Source organism: Gadus chalcogrammus, chromosome 7 (assembly GCF_026213295.1).
Source record: "Gadus chalcogrammus isolate NIFS_2021 chromosome 7, NIFS_Gcha_1.0, whole genome shotgun sequence".
NCBI lineage: Eukaryota > Metazoa > Chordata > Actinopteri > Gadiformes > Gadidae > Gadus > Gadus chalcogrammus.
This window is the reverse complement of record NC_079418.1, coordinates 33,342,562-33,364,967: the sequence shown is the minus strand read 5'-3', so window position 1 is coordinate 33,364,967 and position 22,406 is coordinate 33,342,562. Positions and strand designations below refer to the sequence as shown.

Below are 22,406 nucleotides of genomic sequence, written 5' to 3'. Positions count from 1 at the left end.
TCAGATCATGTATATATTTTTTTACTGTTAATAGATGTTGTGTTGGCAGTAGCGCAGTGGTCAATACAGTACAGGGGTCAGGGGTTAGCACGAGCCCAGCGCGGGGACAGAGTTTTTGACAGAGTTGTGTTGCGGCTGCTTTGCAGATGATTGTTACGCGCGAAGGCAGAGAGGCGCTCAATAAGCTGTGCGAAAACCTGGCTGGCGACATATTTTAAGTGTGGCAGTTTCAAAGGCGGGACGAATTTTCAATACACGGTAGAAATGTAACGATTTTATGAAAGTAAGTGAGATTCCGGACAAAAGCGGTATGTGAATGAAACAGATATTTAAAATCTATTTTCTCACGTTTAAATGGAATGAACGGCTCATGTGTTACCTGAAGTAAAGTGTAAACAGCTGAAGGCTGGTACACCTTATTAGGATGGCGTGGGCGGAGGCGTGGTGCACTTTTGGCAACACCACATTCATTAAGTTTCCAACCGTGTTCGATAGTCCATTTACTCTACCGAGGGCTAACTGCTATCCAAGAGATGAGAGCATCGTCGTATTTCGTTGTCTGTTGCGTTCTGCTGAACCCCGGGGCTCTCGGCTTTGCCATATTGCCCGGGAATTCCCTGAATCACCAGGAAATAACTGAAGAGGCAATATTAAGTGCCACGCTTCTGGCTTGCCGCGATATTGCACAATCCGTGGGAACAGTTTTTACCTTTCCTGTAAGTATGCGTCGCCTGCGAATTGATCACTTTAAAATGTTATGTTCATTACCATCAGATATGTATGTGTTAAAGTGTGTCCGTGTGTGTGCGTGCGTGTGCGTGTGTGTAGCCAGGGACCCTGACTGCAGGGGCCGTTGCAGTTGCATGCTCCTCGGCAGAATCCTCCAAGAGTTTCCGCAGAGCTATCTTTGGCATCACGGCTAGGAACGTGCGGGTGGACCTCCGCCACGCCCTCAACGCCAGCTTCCACTTCGACGACGAGATGTTTCTTGGCGGGAGGAGAATCATCGCGACGGGTCTGACGTCCGTCAAGGCCAGCAACAGAGAGGGCAACTTCGAGACAGCCAGAGAGATCCTGGGAGAGATTCTACACCCCTTACAGGTACTACCCTCCCCGCCCCCCTATTCAATCCCCCAGACTCAACAGACTGATGCTCATGGTACCAACAGCCCCCCATCTCACCTGGGACTTTATGATTCAAGGACTTCTACAGCCACAGCAACTGGGTGGAGCTGGGGAACCGATCGCCACATCCCAGCCTGCTCCGTGCCGACGCTGACCTGGGGAGCATGGCAGGTGAGGGGAGCCTGGGTCCTGAGTTCGGGAACAGAGACTGAACTTCCCCTCACCGAGCCAAACCCAACCTGGTGCGCTCTGTCCTCAGCGGAGAGCCGTCCCACCTGCCGGAACTGTGTGGGCGAGGACTGCTCTGACAACATCCTGGAGGACATCCTGCGGGAGGGGGTCCTGACCTCTGGGTACTTCGCCATCGTGCCGTTGGTCTCCACAAAACCACCCGGTGAGGACGTCTGCTTCTAACCGCTAGCTGGCTGGGCTCGGGGAGAGTGCCTTCGTCCGGCTCTACCGGGGGAATAGGACCATGTGTTGTTCTTCCTGGGTCAGGGGTCAGGGGGAATAGGACCATGTGTTGTTCTTCAGGGGTCAGGGGGAATAGGACCATGTGTTGTTCTTCCTGGGTCAGGGGCAATAGGACCATGTGTTGTTCTTCCTGGGTCAGGGGCAACAGGACCATGTGTTGTTCTTCCTGGGTCAGGGGTCAGGGGGAATAGGACCATGTGTTGTTCTTCAGGGGTCAGGGGGAATAGGACCATGTGGTGTTCTTCAGGGGTCAGGGGGAATAGGACCATGTGTTGTTCTTCCTGGGTCAGGGGGAATAGGACCATGTGTTGTTCTTCCTGGGTCAGGGTCAGGGGGAATAGGACCATGTGTTGTTCTTCAGGGGTCAGGGGGAATAGGACCATGTGGTGTTCTTCAGGGGTCAGGGGGAATAGGACCATGTGTTGTTCTTCCTGGGTCAGGGGTCAGGGGGAATAGGACCATGTGTTGTTCTTCCTGGGTCAGGGTTAGGGGGAATAGGACCATGTGTTGTTCTTCCTGGGTCAGGGGGAATAGGACCATGTGTTGTTCTTCCTGGGTCAGGCTTAGGGGGAATAGGACCATGTGTTGTTCTTCCTGGGTCAGGGGGAATAGTACCATGGCTGTTTGTGAAGGCTGCAGCCTTGCTAGGACGCGTCCTTGCTAGTCGCGTCCTATGGAGATGAGACTAGAGTGCTAGCTCGAGTGCTTCCTAGCGTTTGTAACGTTCAGACTTTGGAACGACTTGCTATTTTTGAAGGGCTTCCGCTTCCGCTTTTTAATACTGCGTTTCCGCTTGTTAACACATGTGCGCTTATGAATAAAACATGGCAGCAATCAAGATGATCGATATTTATTTGACTTTTGTCTGTTATGAATGCGGTCATGTCTCCATCGCATGGAGCCTCTTTGAGGAAGTCACAAAAGCTTTATTGCGGTTGATCGAGTCGTCTTTATTAAAAAAAGAATCCATTCAATTTTTATAAAAATAAGTGAAAAAAGAAGACAAAGAAAGTGATGATAATCATGTATTTATTTGGATATATTATTTGACTGATCTGATTCATTCATTCATATATACCTACAATCTACCAGTGCTTTGAACACATAAGTATATTATCTAAAATACAATTATATACGTTCATTACAAATTACAAACATTGCAAATGATCGGTGGGGCATTTATTTCACAACATTGGATCCCGCAAGAGCTTCTCATCGAAAGTGGCAGTGTCCCTTCCACCGGTAAACAAATGTTTGTGCGCCACCCTAAGGTGCACAAAAGCCTCCGTTTGCTGGGCTGACCCTAAAAAAAAAGATTAAACACAAACATAAATAGGTATACATAAATACTGTCATCTTGTGAGCGAGTAAATTGACATCGGTGACAGTGGTGTTTAACACCAGCTACGTCCATGCAAAATATAGCAACATATCATTAAGTTGTTGATTATTTGCATTAACATGATGAATCTATAAAAACCAATACGGCACAAAATATTTCTGACAACTTTAATCTAACTTCACTTACATTTGGACGTGCACTTCTTTCCCTCTGCCATTTTCATTAATATCCCGTGCAGCGTGTGAACGCAGAGGATTGTGGGTAGTTTTGGCTCGTCTAGGATGCAGCGATGCATCCTTGAAAAATCTCGGAATTCTCAAAAACAAAGGATGCGAAAATGGCGCGAATTTCGAGGGGCCTCAACATTGGAACAGTGCTTGTCGGCGTTCTATGACGTAGCGTCCTTAAAAAGACGGCCTTTGTGCATGCTTCCTTGACATTGGGAAACAGCCCATGTGTTGCACTTCCTGGGTCAGGGTCAGGGGGAATAGTACCATGTGTTGTACTTCCTGGGTCAGGTTCAGGGGTCAACGGTCAAGGTGGAACAGTCCTGTCATGATGTGATGCATATGAGTCACTTCGTTACTTGGCAGACTTGCTTTGATTGAAGATGAATTTGATGAAGGAGGCGTTGGCCTGGAGCTCTGCCGTAGAGCGCTGCGTTGGGATTGGGCTGGAGCCTCTGGCTCCTGGAGCTCTGCCGTAGAGCGCTGCGTTGGGATTGGGCTGGAGCCTCTGGCTCCTGGAGCTCTGCCGTAGAGCGCTGCGTTGGGATTGGGCGGGGGGTTCTGGCTCCTGGAGCTCTGCCGTAGAGCGCTGCGTTGGGATTGGGCTGGAGCCTCTGGCTCCTGGAGCTCTGCCGTAGAGCGCTGCGTTGGGATTGGGCGGGGGGTTCTGGCTCCTGGAGCTCTGCCGTAGAGCGCTGCGTTGGGATTGGGCTGGAGCCTCTGGCTCCTGGAGCTCTGCCGTAGAGCGCTGCGTTGGGATTGGGCGGGGGGTTCTGGCTCCAGGAGCTCTGCCGTAGAGCGCTGCGGTGGGATTGGGCGGGGGGTTCTGGCTCCAGGAGCTCTGCCGCAGAGCGCTGCGGTGGGATTGGGCGGGGGGTTCTGGCTCCAGGAGGTCCGCAGAAGAGCGCTGCGTTGGGATTGGGTCCCGCCGGGTTCTGCGGGAACCAACAGAAATCGGGGGCGGGCGGGAGGGTAACACGCGTTGCAGTTGCGGGCGGTAATGTTCATAAATTCAGCGGGGGGGGCAGTCCCGTGCAGGGGGCTAGTCCACAGGTGTCATAATGGGGACTGAACCAAGTAGCTTCTGGCTGGGAGTCAAACCACCACGAGACAACAACCCTCTGCCCCAACCCCCGAGAAGGAGAACCTCATCGGCCCATAACGAAGCTTAACCCATTTGTTCTTCTTTGTACCGACGGGAACAGGGAAGTGTAGCCACGGCGGGGGGCCGGACCAGACCAGCACCCTGGAGCCCCGCGGGGGGATCAACAAGGACACGGCCTCGGCCAGCCACGGGCACCTGCACCGGGCCGCCGCCCGCCTGGCCACCGCTGCCACCGCACAGCTGCTGGCCGACGTGGCGCAGGCGGCCGGGGAAACAGACTTCCTACGGTAGGAGACCTACCGGGGTTCAGGGAGGGTTTAGACCAGGACGTCCTACGGGAGGAGGCCTACCGCAGGTCAGGGAGGGTTTAGACCAGGACGTCCTACGGTAGGAGACCTACCGGGGTTCAGGGAGGGTTTAGACCAGGACGTCCTACGGGAGGAGGCCTACCGCAGGTCAGGGAGGGTTTAGACCAGGACGTCCTACGGTAGGAGGCCTACCGCAGGTCAGGGAGGGTTTAGACCAGGACGTCCTACGGTAGGAGGCCTACCGCGGGTCAGGGAGGGTTTAGACCAGGACGTCCTACGGTAGGAGGCCTACCGCGGGTCAGGGAGGGTTTAGACCAGGACGTCCTACGGTAGGAGGCCTACCGCGGGTCAGGGAGGGTTTAGACCAGGACGTCCTACGGTAGGAGACTTACCGGGGGTCAGGGAAGGTCAGGACGTCCTACGGTAGAAGGCCTACCGCGGGTCAGGGAGGATTTAGACCAGGACGTCCTACGGTAGGAGATCTACCGGGGGTCAGGGAAGGTCTAGGCCAGGACGTCCTACGGTAGGAGGCCTACCGCAGGTCAGGGAGGGTTTAGACCAGGACATACTACGGTAGGAGACCTACCGGGGGTCAGGGAGGGTCTAGGCCAGGACGTCCTACGGTGGATTGGCTCAGGGAGGGTTTACTGTTGAAGCCTGTTAATGAGGTCCCTCCACTGTGGACTCCGGCTAAGGATGATGGGCGTGTTCAGCGGCTCCAGCAAGGCGCTGGTCTTCGTGGTCGACACCACGGAGAGCATGAGCGACGACCTGCCGGCGGTGAAGGCGGCGACGGAGACGCTGGTGACCACTCAAGAGGGAACGCCCGATGAGCCCTCGGTCTACATACTTGTTCCCTTCGGGGATCCGGGTAGGAAGCCACCGGAACTTGGAATGTTGTGTCTTTTATCCTGTTTGGTATCTGCTTTGGTATCTCTCTTTCTTCTGTAAAACTGGTTCTGAAGAGAAGGAGTGGTAACTCAAATGTTAGACATTCATTTCCTGGAAACTTGTGACGTTCATGACTCGGCCATGGGTTGACGTTCAGCTGTGTTGTTCCCCGTCTCCAAACTTCAGGCTTTGGGCCGCTGATGAGAACCACCGACTCCAAGGCCTTCATGACTCGACTCAACGCACTGACAGCCCGCGGGGGGGGCGACTCCCCTGAGATGAGCCTTTCTGCTCTCAAGGTGTTGCACGCCAACACCGGCCCCACCAATCCACTGTTGTTAGCTTTCAGGATCGGAGGAATTGCTATCTGCAACCCCTTTCAATTCAATTCAATTCAATTCAATTTTATTTGTATAGTCCTTAATCACCATTACAGTCTTAAAGGGCTCAACAGGCCAAATATGAATGATGTCCCCCTTTACCCAAGTCCCCACAAGGGCAAGAAAAAACTCCCTTGAAATTAGCAAGGAAGAAATCTTGAGAAGAAATCCCTTCTTCCAGGGATGGTCAGGAGTGCAATGGGTCCCATCATTGACCTTTCAATCCTCCATGTGTTACAGTTGGCTTTAGGTTTAGGGTTAGCTAACCCTAACCTATCATTGACCTTTCAATCCTCCATGTGTTACAGTTGGCTTTAGGGTTAGGGTTAGCTCACCCTAACCCATCATTGACCTTTCAATCCTCCATGTGTTACAGTTGGCCTTGACAGCAGCGCCCTCTGATTCTGAGATCTTCCTCTTCACGGACGCATCTGCTAAAGACACAAACCTTAAAGGGCCAGTGATCGCCCTGATGGAGCGGACCCAGACTGTGGTACGAGGCTGCCCTGGTGATGTCTGAACACATTGTGGGGTGGCACCTGTAGTTCATCCATTAAGCCCCCATCCCTTCTTTAGGTGAACTTCATGCTGACGGGCACCTCTGAGGAGAACAGCGGCCCGCCGAGCCGGGGGTCCTCAGCTGAAGCTCTACTTTACAGGCAGCTAGCTCAGGCTTCAGGAGGTCTGGCTATTGAAGTGACAAAGAGCGAGCTAACTGAAGCCATCAGCATTATAACGGCGTCCTCTGCTGACTCCCTGGTAACACAATACATCTGATCAGCCTCTGATGGCCAGCTTATCTTAATCATTGAGGCGTGAGCTCCGTGGTGTTCTCTCCCAGGTGACTCTTCTCCAGGCTTCCCGGAGCCCAGGGCGAGATGAGACCTTCTCGTTCCCCGTGGACGAGTCCGTACGAAGTCTCACTGTTTGCATCACTGGAGGTTCCATGAGCTTTACCATCAGCAACCCCTCAGGTAACGCGAATAGAACCTCACTCAACCTTTATCAACCCCTGAAGCAACACAAATAGAACCTCACTCAACCTTTATCAACCCCTGAAGCAACACAAATAGAACCTCACTCAACCTTTATCAACCCCTGAAGCAACACAAATAGAACCTCCCTTGACCTTATCAACCCCTGAAGCAACACAAATCGAACCTCACTCAACCTTTATCAACCCCTGAAGCAACACAAATAGAACCTCACTCAACCTTTATCAACCCCTGAAGCAACACAAATAGAACCTCACTCAACCTTTATCAACCCCTGAAGCAACACAAATAGAACCTCACTCAACCTTTATCAACCCCTGAAGCAACACAAATAGAACCTCACTCAACCCCTCAGGGACTGCGAATAGAAACCCCCCTCAACCTCACCCCATTCAACCCCTTCAGGAACGTTGACGCTTGGCCTATTTTCTATCGTCTTGGCTGCATTCTTAGCATGGATGCTTATCTTGGCAAAGTCAGACGGACGACTATGTTGTTGACTAGGCCATCTATTTGCCTTGGCCAATTGTCAGCATATTTATCCTGGAACCTGTTTTGCTGAAACTGAAAGATACCAGATCTGGAGGAAGATTGCGTCCTATGCTGTAAACTATGTTTCCATTGTGTATATGACAAAAAAAAGATCTTGTAACTTGTATGCTTTTCATTCCTATAACTACTACCATTAATAACATATTTCACCTTATCCTATAAGTATGGACAATCTATTGGATGTTTGTAGGTTAATCATATAACTTATTACCCAACATATGTTTCTAACAGGCGAGTCTCAGAGCAGTACCGTGCAAAACGGACCATTAGGTGTTTTCCGGTCTGTAGGAAATTTAAAGGCGTTGAAACTAAAAACCCAAGTGGGAGAGTGGACTGTGGAACTGGTGTCATCCAACCCTTACACTCTGAAGGTCACAGGTAAGACACTTGAGGCGGTATGCTTTTGGTTTATGAACAAATACAATTAAATTAATGATTTGCTCATGCTTTAAATATGTTCTGCCTAAACCGTGTGTGTGTGTGTGTGTGTGTGTGTGTGTGTGTGTGTGTGTGTGTGTGTGTGTGTGTGTGTGTGTGTGTGTGTGTGTGTGTGTGTGTGTGTGTGTGTGTGTGTGTGTGTGTGTGTGTGTGTGTGTGTGTTGGTTAAAGCAGCCTCACCTGCCTGAGTCTGAAATCTGGTGCTGGTGAGGCTGCACACCTGTTGCACATTGAGTAGTCAGTGAGGAGAGGAAGCTCTCCTTAGTGTGGCGACGGCTGCTGGTGTGCAACATGGTGTCTGCCTTCTTCGGCAGATCTCTGAGCATGTCAAATTTGCATTGTCAAGGAAACGTCTGGTGCATGGTCCCATGTTTATGTTAATGTCTGTTTGGTGTACTTACTCACTGGTTTACTTACTAATTGGTGTTCTTACTAATTGGTGTTCTTACTGACTGTATTTCCCTCAGGCCAGAGTGACGTTGACTTCCTGTTTGACTTCGTGGAGATGTCCGAAGGCCCTTTCGCTGGCCTCGACGTGTTGGGGTCCCGGCCCAGAGCAGGTAAGTCATGCACCTCTGACCCTGACCCTAACCCTACTGACCCTGACCCTACTGACCCTGACCCTACTGACCCTAACCCTAACCCTACTGACTCTAACCCTGACCCTACTGACCCTAACACTGACCCTAACCCTACTGACCCTAACCCTACTGACCCTGACCCTAACCCTACTGACCCTGACCCTACTGACCCTGACCCTACTGACCCTAACCCTGACCCTACTGACCCTAACCCTACTGACCCTAACCCTGACCCTACTGACCATAACCCTGACCCTAACCCTACTGACCCTAACCCTACTGACCCTGACCCTACTGACCCTGACCCTACTGACCCTAACCCCACTGACCCTGACCCTACTGACCCTAACCCTACTGACCCTAACCCTGACCCTAACCCTACTGACCCTAACCCCACTGACCCTACTGACCCTAACCCTACTGACCCTAACCCCACTGACCCTAACCCTGACCCTACTGACCCTAACCCTGACCCTACTGACCCTAACCCTACTGACCCTGACCCTACTGACCCTAACCCTACTGACCCTAACCCTGACCCTACTGACCCTGACCCTGACCCTACTGACCCTAACCCTGACCCTACTGACCCTAACCCTACTGACCCTGACCCTACTGACCCTAACTCTACTGACCCTAACCCTACTGACCCTAACCCTACTGACCCTAACCCTACTGACCCTGACCCTACTGACCCTACTGACCCTGACCCTACTGACCCTGACCCTACTGACCCTGACCCTAACCCTACTGACCCTACTGACACTACTGACCCTACTGACCCTAACCCTACTGACCCTACTGACCCTGACCCTACTGACCCTGACCCTACTGACCCTGACCCTACTGACCCTACTGACCCTAACCCTACTGACCCCACTGACCCTACTGACCCTACTGACCCTGACCCTACTGACCCTAACCCTACTGACCCTAACCCTGACCCTACTGACCCTAACCCTACTGACCCTAACCCTACTGACCCTAACCCCACTGACCCTGACCCTACTGACCCTACTGACCCTAACCCTGACCCTACTGACCCTAACCCTACTGACCCTAACCCTACTGACCCTAACCCCACTGACCCCCCCTAACCCTACTGACCCTAACCCTACTGACCCTGACCCTACTGACCCTGACCCTACTGACCCTAACCCTGACCCTACTGACCCTAACCCTAACGACCCTGACCCTACTGACCCTGACCCTAACTCACCCGGCCCCCCCCTAACCCTACTGACCCTGACCCTACTGACCCTACTGACCCTAACCCTACTGACCCCACTGACCCTGACCCTACTGACCCTAACCCTACTGACCCTGACCCTACTGACCCTAACCCCACTGACCCTGACCCTACTGACCCTGACCCTACTGACCGTAACCCTACTGACCCTGACCCTACTGACCCTAACTCTACTTACCCCCCCTAACCCTACTGACCCTACTGACCCCCCCTAACCCTACTGACCCTACTGACCCCCCCTAACCCTACTAACCCTACTGACCCCCCCTAACCCTACTGACCCTACTGACCCCCCCTTACCCTACTGACCCCCCCTAACCCTACTGACCCTACTGACCCCCCCTTACCCTACTGACCCCCCCTAACCCTACTGACCCTACAGAACCCCCCTAACCCTAACCCTTACCAGCCCTAACCTTGACCCTGACCCCCCCCCTAACCCTGACCATGTGGAACATAGATTAGATTAGTTTCTCAAAGTCGATTTTGTTTTAATCGTATAAATGTAACATGTTTGAAATGTACAAGAAGAAGTTAAACGTACAAATGTCCTGGAGAATGACTTGATGTATAAAGCACCTTCAAGGGGGGGGGGTACCCTGGATCAGGGCACATGTTGTGAGTGTTTTAGTAGTTAATGTCATGAATGACCCGAGCTGCGCCCCAAAGGCGCAAGCGGGACCCTGTTGCTGTCGCTGACCGCCCCCCAGGCCGCCCTCACGGAGGTATTGCTGGTGGAGCCTCGGGGCGGGGGGGCGGTGGGGGGGCGCCTGGAGCCCCGGGGCGGGGGGGAGGTCCTGGCCCGCTTCAGCGCCGTGCCGGCGGGGGCCTTCGGGGTCCGCGTGAAGGGCCGCGGGGGGGCCCCCGGGGGGACCTTCCAGAGGCAGGCCCCCGGCGTCCTACGGAGCTCCAACATCACCGTCAGGGTGAGCCCTAACTCAACCAAAGAGCAGAGCTCACCTTAACCAATGAACAGAGCTCAAACAATGAGCAGAGCTCACCTTAACCAATGAACAGAGCTCACCTTAACCAATGAACAGAGCTCACCTTAACCAATGAACAGAGCTCAACCAATGAGCAGAGATCACCTTAACCAATGAGCAGAGCTCACCTTAACCAATGAACAGAGCTCACCTTAACCAATGAACAGAGCTCACCTTAACCATGAACAGAGCTCACCTTAACCAATGAACAGAGCTCACCTTAACCAATGAACAGAGCTCACCTTAACCAATGAACAGAGCTCATCTTAACCAATGAACAGAGCTCATCTTAACCAATGAGCAGAGCTCACCTTAACCAATTAACAGAGCTCACCTTAACCAATGAACAGAGCTCAACCAATGAGCAGAGATCACCTTAACCAATGAGCAGAGCTCACCTTAACCAATGAACAGAGCTCACCTTAACCAATGAACAGAGCTCACCTTAACCAATGAACAGAGCTCACCTTAACCACCATGAACAGAGCTCACCTTAACCAATGAACAGAGCTCACCTTAACCAATGAACAGAGCTCACCTTAACCAATGAACAGAGCTCACCTTAACCAATGAACAGAGCTCACCTTAACTAATGAACAGAGCTCACCTTAACCAATGAACAGAGCTCACCTTAACCAATGAACAGAGCTCACCTTAACCAATGAACAGAGCTCATCTTAACCAATGAACAGAGCTCATCTTAACCAATGAGCAGAGCTCACCTTAACCAATGAACAGAGCTCATCGTAACCAATGAGCAGAGCTCACCTTAACCAATGAACAGAGCTCATCTTAACCAATGAAAAGAGCTCATCTTAACCAATGAGCAGAGCTCATCTTAACCAATACAGGTTAACCTGACTCAGACTGTATATAATACAGGTTAACCTGACTCAGACTGTATATAATACAGGTTAACCTGACTCAGACTGTATATAATACAGGTTAACCTGACTCAGACTGTATATAATACAGGTTAACCTGACTCAGACTGTATATAATACAGGTTAACCAGACTCTACGTTCCCTCTGTTCCGTAGTCCGAGTCGGAGAACATCATAGTTCCAGGAACGCCGTTCCTGGTCCGCTTCACCGTGACGACGGGCGATGTGGGAGGCAACTTCTCCATCCAGGTGACGGACGACCGGGGCTTCGTCACCGACTCCCCCGCCCGCCTGGAGCTGGTTGCCGGGGGCGAGGCCAACGGGACGGTGACCCTCTCGGTGCCCCGCAACACCCCGTCAGGAAGTGATGTCACCCTGACCATCCAGGCGGAGGCACCGGGAGGAGCCGACGCCAACTACGTGGTGGAGCGCTACTCCGTCGTCAACACGGTAACGCTGCTCCGTCACCACGGTAGCGCTGCTCCGTCGCCACGGTAACGCCGCTGTGATGGTGGAGCGCTATTGCTGCCCGGCCTCTATATATACAAGAGGCTGTGACCTCCCTCCTCCTCCTCTCCTCTGACCTCTCTTGTCCCTCCCCTCCTCCTCCTCCTTCTCCCCCACCTCCATCCTCTTCTCCCCTCCTCCGCCTCCATCCTCTCCTCCTCCTCCACCCTCTCCTCCTCCTCCACCCTCTTCTCCCCACCACCTCCTCCTCCTCCCCCTCCACCCTCTCCTCCTCCTCCTCCTCCTCCACCCTCTCCTCCTCCACCCTCTCCTCCTCCTCCACCTCCTCCTCCTCCTCCTCCTCCTCCACCCTCTCCTCCTCCTCCACCCTCTCCTCCTCCTCCTCCTCCTCCTCCTCCTCCTCCTCCTCCTCCTCCTCCACCTCTCCTCCTCCCCTCCTCCTCCACCTCTCCTCTCCTCCTCCTCCTCCACCCTCCTCCTCCTCCTCCCCTCTCCTCCTCCTCCTCCACCCTCTCCTCCTCCTCCTCCTCCACCCTCTCCTCCTCCTCCTCCACCCTCTCCTCCTCCTCCCCCTCTCCTCCTCTCCTCTCCAGGTGACAGACTTCCAGCCCCCCTCCTGCACCCTGGTCCTTCGGGAGGGCTCCTGTGGGGGTAACTGCAGCCAGGCGGGGGACTGGGCGGTGGTGGTGGACGTGGCGGACGCGTCGGGGGTGGGCCGGCTGGCCCTGCTGCAGGGCAACGGCACCCTGAGCTCGGCGGTGGTGGGGCTGGGCGCGGGGGGGCAGAATGCCAGCCGAGTGACCTACCGGGCCTCCTGCTGCTCCCCGGAGGCCGAGCTGCTGGCCGTGGACGGGGTGGGCAACGTGGGCTCCTGCCCCTACAGCGCCCGGGGCCCTGACCCCGCGGCCCAGTCCCCGGGGGCCGCCCTCACCCCGTCCTGCCTGGGCTTGGGCCTGGCTCTGGTCCTGGCCCTGGCCCTGGTCTGGCCGGCCGGTGTGTGATCCTGGGTGCGGTGCTGTGTCCAGGTAGCTACCATCTCATCTTCTTATTCTCTATAGTCGGACGTTGAGGAGCGGGCAACGGCAGGGCGGGGTCAAAGCAGACCCTCAGGGATCAGTGGTTAGCTGCTAACAGCAGGACCTGGTCCCAGGGCTAGGCTAGGGCTGGGGTAGGGCTGGGGTGGGAGTAGGGCTAGGGTAGGGGTAGGAGTAGGGCTAGGGTAGGGGTAGGGCTGGGGTAGGGCTAGGGTAGGGCTGGGGTAGGAGTAGGGCTGGGGTAGGGCTAGGGTAGGGCTAGGGTAGGGTTTGGGGTAAGGGTAGGGTTACGGGTAGGGGCAGGGTTTGGGGTTAGGGGTAGGACTAGGGTTAGGGTTGGTCTGAAGCAGCCTAGTTACCCGTAGGTGTGGTTTGGGCGTAACGTCCAACAAACCAATGAGAGTGCCAGCTCCCATCCCCTTTAAGAGCCATGAGCGCATTTGAATCGGACGACTGGATATTTTGACAGCGCGTCTGCAGTCTCCGATGAGACAGATGCACATGAATTTCAAACTGCAAATGGCTCAGTTTATTGCCAAATAATATGGCCTAATTCACACATGGAATAAGGGGTTTTCTTCCACAACTTCAGAAATACTGAGTCCTCAAATAAATTTCGGCAAAGAAAACGTATATGATATAACATATGATATGCGGTAACTGTGGTTCTATTTAATGATATACGCAATGCATTATAAACATTGTTTCTTATCAGTATTGTATGCTATCCTAATATGCATGTGTCCCCGCGGTAATAGACATTGCCATTGATTGTATTATGCGTTACGTGTTTAGTTTGCGTGTTTTTAAACAGAGCACACACGCTCGCCCGCATTCATTCATTCTTTACACTCACTCGCGGTAAAACAATGTTTTTCACGATCAAATACTCATCAATCCTAAAAGTTATGGGCATGTAGGCCTACACGATGTCTGTGTCAAGGAAATATGTGTTTGCTGTACGGTGTTTGCAGATGCATTGATTTAGAAGTACAACTTATTACCGCTGCATCAGCTGTTCTTTCCCAAATAATTTACCAAGAATGTGCGGCTAGGTAGATGGGAGAAGCAAAGTGTATGCGCGAGGTGCACAAGCAATCCGTATGCATTGCATGCGCATGTATGCATGCGCCCTTAAAATAGCATCTGAACAACGCGCCACTGACTTTAAACCAGGTATTTCCTGGTCAGTAGCGCAATGGTATTCAGAAACGGCAAAATACCGTTTGCGCCAGAACACGCCTCCTCCTTCCGCCGAACCGCCCCTTGGGGCGCATGATCAATCCCTAATTTACCGGCGAGTGGCGGTGGTGGGAAAAGAACGCTCTGCGCCAGTTGTAAACTAGCAACGACACATGCGCCAGTGACTAAGTCACTTGCGCCGGATGCAAGATAGGGCCCTGGGAGTTTACTATCGGCTTACTATCGTACCTGGTGACAGGTTCTAGCTCTGAGACCGTCTGTGTCATTAAGGCATTGTAATGCAGGCCTTACTGTCTCCTGTTCCTGAGGGCGTTGTAACGCAGGCCTTACTGTCTCCTGTTCCTGAGGGCGTTGTAACGCAGGCCTTACTGTCTCCTGTTCCTGAAGGCGTTGTAACACAGGCCTTACTGTCTCCTGTTCCTGAAGGCGTTGTAACGCAGGCCTTACTGTCTCCTGTTCCTGAAGGCGTTGTAACGCAGGCCTTACTGTCTCCTGTTCCTGAATGCGTTGTAACGCAGGCCTTACTGTCTCCTGTTCCTGAAGGCGTTGTAACGCAGGCCTTACTGTCTCCTGTTCCTGAAGGCGTTGTAACACAGGCCTTACTGTCTCCTGTTCCTGAAGGCGTTGTAACGCAGCCTTACTGTCTCCTGTTCCTGAGGGCGTTGTAACGCAGGCCTTACTGTCTCCTGTTCCTGAAGGCGTTGTAACGCAGGCCTTACTGTCTCCTGTTCCTGAGGGTGTTGTAACGCAGGCCTTACTGTCTCCTGTTCCTGAGGGTGTTGTAACGCAGGCCTTACTGTCTCCTGTTCCTGAAGGCGTTGTAACGCAGGCCTTACTGTCTCCTGTTCCTGAAGGCGTTGTAACGCAGGCCTTACTGTCTCCTGTTCCTGAATGCGTTGTAACGCAGGCCTTACTGTCTCCTGTTCCTGAAGGCGTTGTAACGCAGGCCTTACTGTCTCCTGTTCCTGAAGGCGTTGTAACACAGGCCTTACTGTCTCCTGTTCCTGAAGGCGTTGTAACGCAGGCCTTACTGTCTCCTGTTCCTGAGGGCGTTGTAACGCAGGCCTTACTGTCTCCTGTTCCTGAAGGCGTTGTAACGCAGGCCTTACTGTCTCCTGTTCCTGAGGGTGTTGTAACGCAGGCCTTACTGTCTCCTGTTCCTGAGGGTGTTGTAACGCAGGCCTTACTGTCTCCTGTTCCTGAAGGCGTTGTAACGCAGGCCTTACTGTCTCCTGTTCCTGAAGGCGTTGTAACGCAGGCCTTACTGTCTCCTGTTCCTGAAGGCGTTGTAACGCAGGCCTTACTGTCTCCTGTTCCTGAAGGCGTTGCCCTGAAGGACCCGCTGGCCATCATCTGTTCCAGCGTCTGAATGGATGCGGCTCCTCTCTCCACATAAAGCGGGTTCACGAAGAACCCAGAAAACGTCACCACAGCAGAATTAAGAGATTGCAAGTGGTCTCTTTAGAAAAAAATGATTGTTTTTATTGATGTTACAACTTGTCTCATGTACATTTGTTTACGGATCACACAAAAATCATTTATGTTTTCAAATTTTGATTCTACTTTTTTGATTCTCCTTTTGCTTTATCACTATTTACATATTATCTGAGGTTTGAAAACGTTGTGTTATTCAGTGGTTAAATTATGGTGTGTGTGTGTGTGTGTGTGTGTGTGTGTGTGTGTGTGTGTGTGTGTGTGTGTGTGTGTGTGTGTGTGTGTGTGTGTGTGTGTGTGTGTGTGTGTGTGTGTGTGTGTGTGTGTGTGTGTGTGTGTGTGTGTGCGTGCGTGTGTCATTCTCCAACTGTTGTTTAACTAATCCTAAACATGTCCTCAATATACTCCTCCCAGTCCGCCTGCCACTCAAACAATGTGAATATGGATCCCTTGGTAGGGCGGGGAGGGGCGATGCAGAGCCATTGGTATTAATAAAAATGAGTAACTCAGACTAATGTGTGTGTGTGTGTGTGTGTGTGTGGGGTCAGGCTGTTCCGTTGGTGTACTGGGAGAGCTTGTTCTCCAGGTCACATATCCTCTTCTCCTGAGACAGCACGGTGGACTTGAGGTTCTGGAGCTCCTCCAGCAGCCGCTCTAGAACCTGGGGCTGGGGGAGGAGGGGGAGAGAGAGGGGGGAGGAGGCGGAGAGAGAGGGGGGAGGAGGGGGGGAAACCAGCCAAGGATAGGAGGTAGAAAGGAAGGAGAAAGGAAAGGAGGGTTGGATGATCAACAGTACGACGGTAAAAGAACAGTGAATGAAGACCAATAAGGGACAGGCTGAGGGAGCAGGAGAGACAAGCTGAGGGAGCAGGAGAGACGAGCTGAGGGGCAGGAGAGACGAGCTGAGGGAGCCGGAGAGACAAGCTGAGGGGCAGGAGAGACGAGCTGAGGGGCAGGAGAGACGAGCTGAGGGAGCAGGAGAGACAAGCTAAGGAGCAGGAGAGACGAGCTGAGGGGCAGGAGAGACGAGCTGAGGGAGCAGGAGAGACAAGCTGAGGGAGCAGGAGAGACAAGCTGAGGGGCAGGAGAGACGAGCTGAGGGAGCAGGAGAGACGAGCTGAGGGGCAGGAGAGACGAGCTGAGGGAGCAGGAGAGACAAGCTCAGGGGCAGGAGAGACGAGCTGAGGGGCAGGAGAGACGAGCTGAGGGGCAGGAGAGACAAGCTGAGGGGCAGGAGAGACAAGCTGAGGGAGCAGAAGAGACAAGCTAAGGGGCAGGAGAGACAAGCTGAGGGAGCAGGAGAGACAAGCTGAGGGAGCAGAGTGGTTCAGAGGAGACGAGCAGAACAAGACGAGTGTGAACTGACGTGTATCCTTCAAGGAGAAGTAAACGTTAGGCTGACCAGAATCAAAAGAACATGTGAGCTCCAAACTGACCCCTGACCCCTGACCCCTGACCCACCGGCAGGCTGTTGGCGTCGCAGGCGGACACGCTGCGCCGGGTGCTGGGTCTGGAGTCCAGAACGTTCTTGCGGGCCACTTTGAGCTCGCGGCTCTTGGGGGGCACGTAGCCCATCCTCATGGAGACCAGCGTGGGCTCCTCGTCCCGGCCCTCCATCCACTCCTCAGGCTCCAGGGCCGGCTCGGGCCCCGCCGTGTCCGGGTACAGGTCGTCCTGGAACAGGTCCGACTGGGGGGGAGAGAGGGTGGGTTACTGGGGGGAGAGGGGTACAGGGGGAGAGGGGTACTGGGGGGGAGAGAGGGGTACTGGGGGGAGAGAGGGGTCCTGGGGGGGAGAGAGGGGTACTGGGGGGGAGAGAGGGGTACTGGGGGGAGAGGGGGGTCCTGGGGGGGAGAGAGGGGTACTGGGGGGGAGAGAGGGGTCCTGGGGGAGAGAGGGGTACTGGGGGGGGGAGAGGGGTACTGGGGGGGAGAGAGGGGTACTGGGGGGGAGAGAGGGTTAGTGCTAACACTAACCCTCACCCCACTAACCCCACACATTAACAATGAGGCCATTGTGAAACAGAGACGTGTGTGTGTGTGTGTGTGTGTGTGTGTGTGTGTGTGTGTGTGTGTGTGTGTGTGTGTGTGTGTGTGTGTGTGTGTGTGTGTGTGTGAGTGTGTGTGTGGTGTGTGTGTGTGTGTGTGTGTGTGTGTGTGTGTGTGTGTGTGTGTGTGTGTGTGTCTCTGTGTGTGTGTGTGTGTGTGTGTGTGTGTGTGTGTGTGTGTCTCTGTGTGTGTGTCTGTGTGTGTGTGTGTGTGTATGTGTGCATTGGCGGTTCTACACGGGGGCCCCTGTAGACATGTCCCTGGCCCCCCCTGTGCCCCCCCACCCCTGTGCTGACCAAATGAAACAATTATGATTTTACTGATTTTACGGAACTAGTGCGAGGCAGCGTTCTACAGGGGTAACTTAGAGCGGCGCAGCCCCACACCGAGGTGCTGCTGCTGGGTCAGTGGGAGCTCAGCTCTGCTCTGGGAGGAGGAGCCGGGTCTCCTGTTGCAAGAGTCCAAGGTGAGCAAAACAACTTCATTTCCTAAGAGACTTGTTGTTCTTGCACATAACCGTGTTACTTTAGTTCCTCACACTGATGATGACATTAGGTTTGTAAATGTCTGGTGTCAATATATTTAGAAACTTAATCACATCTAAGCAAACACATTGAAGCAGAAGCGAGTATCCAAATGTCAGTATCTTTGCTAGGTCTAGGCTACACAAGGTTGTGATTTTAACCATGTATTTCATCCGTTTTGGCTGTTGCATTGGGATAACAAATACATTTGAGTAAAGAGTAGTAGGCTATCTGCCCGTGTTAAGTAGGGGGGGATGGATGTTCTGCATGCCCCTACGTTTTCTTTTCTTCTAACAGCAGCTATCATGAAATGAGGAAAGAACAGTAGAACAGGGATGGTTTCTAAAAGGGAAGAACACAGTTCCTCCACACTGAAACTGATAAGATAAATAGGAAATTGCACAATGTTTTGCACTTCGTTGTACCCTGGAGTTCTTTTTCACATTGACACACTTTATTTCTACCCTTTACTGTGTTTTTTTATTTTTCATTTTCTATGGCCCTACCTCTCTTGCACGCTTGTACAACACAAATGTGTATATGATTTTGATGTTTTAGCGCATAAGCTCCATCAATTTAGGGTAGTTTGACAGAAAAATACAGACTTGTAAAGTTATAAACTCGTGTACAAATTGAATGTTTGATGAAGAAAGTTTATAATTTTAATCTCTAAATATATTTTTTCGCCATTTTTTGATGCCCCGCATGTTAAACACTTGCCCCTCCTTGTAAAATTTGTCTAGAACCGCCACTGTGTGTGTGTGTGTGTGTGTGTGTGTGTGTGTGTGTGTGTGTGTGTGTGTGTGTGTGTGTGTGTGTGTGTGTGTGTGTGTGTGTGTGTGTGTTGTGCTGCGCGCGGCGTGCGCGAGCGCGCGCTCGCGCGCTACGTGCGTGCGTGCGTGCGTGCGTGCGTGCGTGCGTGCGGGCGTGCGTGTGTGTGTGGTGTGTGTGCGCGTGTGTGTGTGTGTGTGTGTGTGTGCAGAACATACCTTCCTGGGCACCGTCATGGTGATGGGCTCACACTTCTTGTCATGGAGCTTGTAGAGCCTGGAGGGAGGGAGGGAAGGAGGGAGGGAGGAGGGGGGGGAGGGAAGGAGGGAGGGAGGAGGGGGGGAGGAGAGGGAGGGAGGGAGGGATGGAGGGAGGGTGGGAGGAGGGGGAGAGGAGGAGGGAGGTAGTGAGAGAGGGAGGAGGGGGGGAGGAGAGGGAGGGAGGGAGGAGGGGGGGAGGAGAGGGAGGGGGGAGAGGGAGAGAGGGAGAGAGAGTGGGGAGGGAGGGCGGGAGGAGAGGGAGGGAGGGAGAGCTGGAGGAGAGGGAGGGAGGGAGGAGGGAGAGAGGGAATGGGGAGGGAGGGAGGGCGGGAGAGGGGAGGAGAGGGAGGGAGGGGGAGGGAGAGGGAGGGGGGAGGGAGGGAGGGAGGGAGGGGGGAGGAGAGGAAGAGAGGAAGGAGAGGGAGGGAGGGAGGATAGAGGAGAGGGAGAGGGGGAGGGAGGGAGGGGGGAGGGAGGGAGGAGAGGGAAGGAGGAGAGGGAGAGCGGGAGGGGGGAGAGGGAGGAGAGGGAGTTATTTGCTCTGGCGAGCCTGTGTGAACCCTCAGAGCGTTACAGGTGAGGGAGGAAGGGGCGGGTCCTACCGTGCAATCTCACACTTGCTGACGTCCACGCCCCTCTTGGGCATGAAGCCCATCCCCCTCTGCGGCTCCTTGCTGCTGAAGGTGCTGAGGTAGTGGACGAAGGGCGGCTCCTCGGTGATCTCAAAGTACCGGATGCTGCTGTCCCCCTGAGCGCACACACGCACACATGCACACACACACACACACACGCACACACGCACACACACACGCACACACGCACACACGCACACACACACACACACACACGCACACACGCACACACACACACACACGCACACACACACACACACACACACACACCGTTGTTACCAGGCTCAGTAGCGCCTCCTACGGTTGGTGAGAGGAGCAGGTAGTGATGAGGAGCCGGTCCTGGTTCTGACTGAGGTTAGTGTGCGTTAGATGATGAAGGTGAGGAGTGAGGAGTACCTTCCCACACAGGTACACCATGCTGGCGTCGGGGTCGTAGTACGGCAGCAGGACCCCGTTACTGGTGTCCAGCTCCAGCAGAGCGATGGGCTCCTCGAAGTGCGTCTGGGGACCAAGGGGGACTTCAGTGTGTTGGAGTAGTCAATACTAACTAAGTAATGCATAGTGGATACATATCCCATGTAGGTACATAGTAAATACATAGTAAGTACATAGTCAATTCATTGAAAGTACATGTTAAGTAAATAGTAGGTATAATAAGATAATAATAATAAGTACATAATAGGTTCATAATTAGTACCGAATAAGTATATAGTAAATGCATAGTATTTCCCATGTATTTACCATGAATATCCCATGTATCTCCCATGTATTTCCTGTGTATCTCCTATGTATCTCGCATGTATTTCCTGTGTATCTCCCATGTATCTCCCATGTATTTCCCGTGTATTTCCTGTGTATTTCCTGTGTATTTCCCATGTATTTCCCATGTATTTCCCGTGTATCTCCCGTGTATCTCCTGTGTATATTCCCGTGTATTTCCCGTGTATTTCCCGTGTATTTCCCGTGCATTCCCGTGTATCTCCCGTGTATTTCCCGTGTATCTCCCGTGTATTTCCCGTGTATTTCCCGTGTATCTCCCGTGTATTTCCCGTGTATCTCCCGTGTATTTCCCGTGTATTTCCCGTGTATCTCCCGTGTATCTCCCATGTATCTCCCGTGTATTCCCGTGTATTCCCGTGTATCTCCCGTGTATTCCCGTGTATCTCCCGTGTATCTCCCGTGTATTCCCGTGTATTCCCGTGTATCTCCCGTGTATCTCCCATGTATCTCCCGTGTATCTCCCGTGTATTCCCGTGTATTTCCCGTGTATCTCCCGTGTATCTCCCGTGTATTCCCGTGTATTTCCCGCGTATCTCCCGTGTATCTCCCGTGTATTCCCGTGTATCTCCGTGTATTCCCGTGTATTCCCGTGTATCTCCCGTGCATTCCCGTGTATCTCCCGTGTATTCCCGTGTATTCCCGTGTATTCCCGTGTATCTCTGTGTATTCCCGTGTATTCCCGTGTATCTCCGTGTATTCCCGTGTCTTTCCCGTGGTGGTACTGTATGTCTCAGCGTCCTACCGGGTCCCATAACCCCAGCTCCCTCTGGCTCATCCGGGTGAAGCCTGTGGTGAAGATGTTTCCGTCTTTGGTGAAGATGGCTCTCATTGGTCGGATGCCCTCGTGTGGAGCGAGGCGTTCCTATTGGGTCAACAGCAAACAGACATTACCAGCCGAGTGACGATGGTCTGTTCACTAAGTGGAATGAAACCATGAATGGTATAGAGATAACTAGTTACTGGTTAGAGTACAGTCACCCCCAAAACCTCCTCCTTATATCAATCTGTTCTTTTCAGAAGTGATCAATCATTTAAAGATGCACTATTTAAGTATCGCTATTTGCAGCCTCTACATTTATGATTACATTTAGAGGAGAGAGCTCTGGTCCAAATCGACACCATTCACACACACACACACACACACACACACACACACACACACACACACACACACACACACACACACACACACACAAACACACACACACACACACACACAACACAACCACACACACACACACACACAGGAACACACACACACACACACACACACACACACACACACACACACACACACACACATATTTATACACACATTACACAGATGGCGCAGGCAACCATTTAAGGTCCTGATCGCCAACTGGTCAGGATCAGTGAAGGTGAGAGGCCTCGTTCAGGGACACCTCAACACCCCAACCTTTAGGTTAGAGGCTGCTGACCCGAGCACTGGAGGCTGCTCTAGAGGCTGCTCTAGAGGCTGGGTCAGCCTCTAGAGGCAGGGTCAGACCCCGCCTCTAGAGGCTGGGTCCAGCCTCTCGAAGGCTTTGGGTCAGACCCCCTCTAGAGGCAGGGTCAGACCCCGCCTCTAGAGGCGGGTCAGCCTCTAGAGGCAGGGTCAGACCCCCTCTAGAGGCTGGGTCAGACCCTGCCTCTAGAGGCTGGGTCAGCCTCCGAGTGCTGGGGTCAGACCCCCTCTAGAGGCAGGGTCAGACCGCCTC

General features: G+C 53.1%; 2 protein-coding genes across 2 annotated transcripts; one reads left to right on the top strand and one right to left on the bottom strand.

The window, feature by feature from the left end:
* The first annotated feature begins 180 nt into the window (after window positions 1-180).
* Window positions 181-16,246, top strand: LOC130386171 (von Willebrand factor A domain-containing protein 7-like). Its single transcript, XM_056594945.1, has 17 exons — window positions 181-716; window positions 829-1,101; window positions 1,203-1,296; window positions 1,385-1,519; window positions 4,374-4,560; window positions 5,277-5,452; window positions 5,659-5,771; window positions 6,229-6,345; window positions 6,429-6,611; window positions 6,694-6,826; window positions 7,631-7,777; window positions 8,305-8,397; window positions 10,337-10,425; window positions 10,462-10,593; window positions 11,691-11,984; window positions 12,596-13,027; window positions 15,562-16,246. The coding sequence occupies exons 1-16, from the start codon at window positions 534-536 to the stop codon at window positions 13,001-13,003; spliced, it is 2,757 nt and encodes a 918-aa protein (XP_056450920.1). The 5' UTR covers window positions 181-533; the 3' UTR covers window positions 13,004-13,027; window positions 15,562-16,246.
* On the bottom strand, window positions 15,940-21,775 carry LOC130386426 (coronin-6-like). Its single transcript, XM_056595348.1, has 6 exons — window positions 21,431-21,775; window positions 20,305-20,409; window positions 19,879-20,024; window positions 19,235-19,292; window positions 17,135-17,362; window positions 15,940-16,340 (listed from the first exon to the last, which is right to left on the bottom strand). The coding sequence occupies exons 1-6, from the start codon at window positions 21,515-21,517 to the stop codon at window positions 16,218-16,220; spliced, it is 747 nt and encodes a 248-aa protein (XP_056451323.1). The 5' UTR covers window positions 21,518-21,775; the 3' UTR covers window positions 15,940-16,217.
* Between the last annotated feature and the right edge of the window lie 631 nt (window positions 21,776-22,406).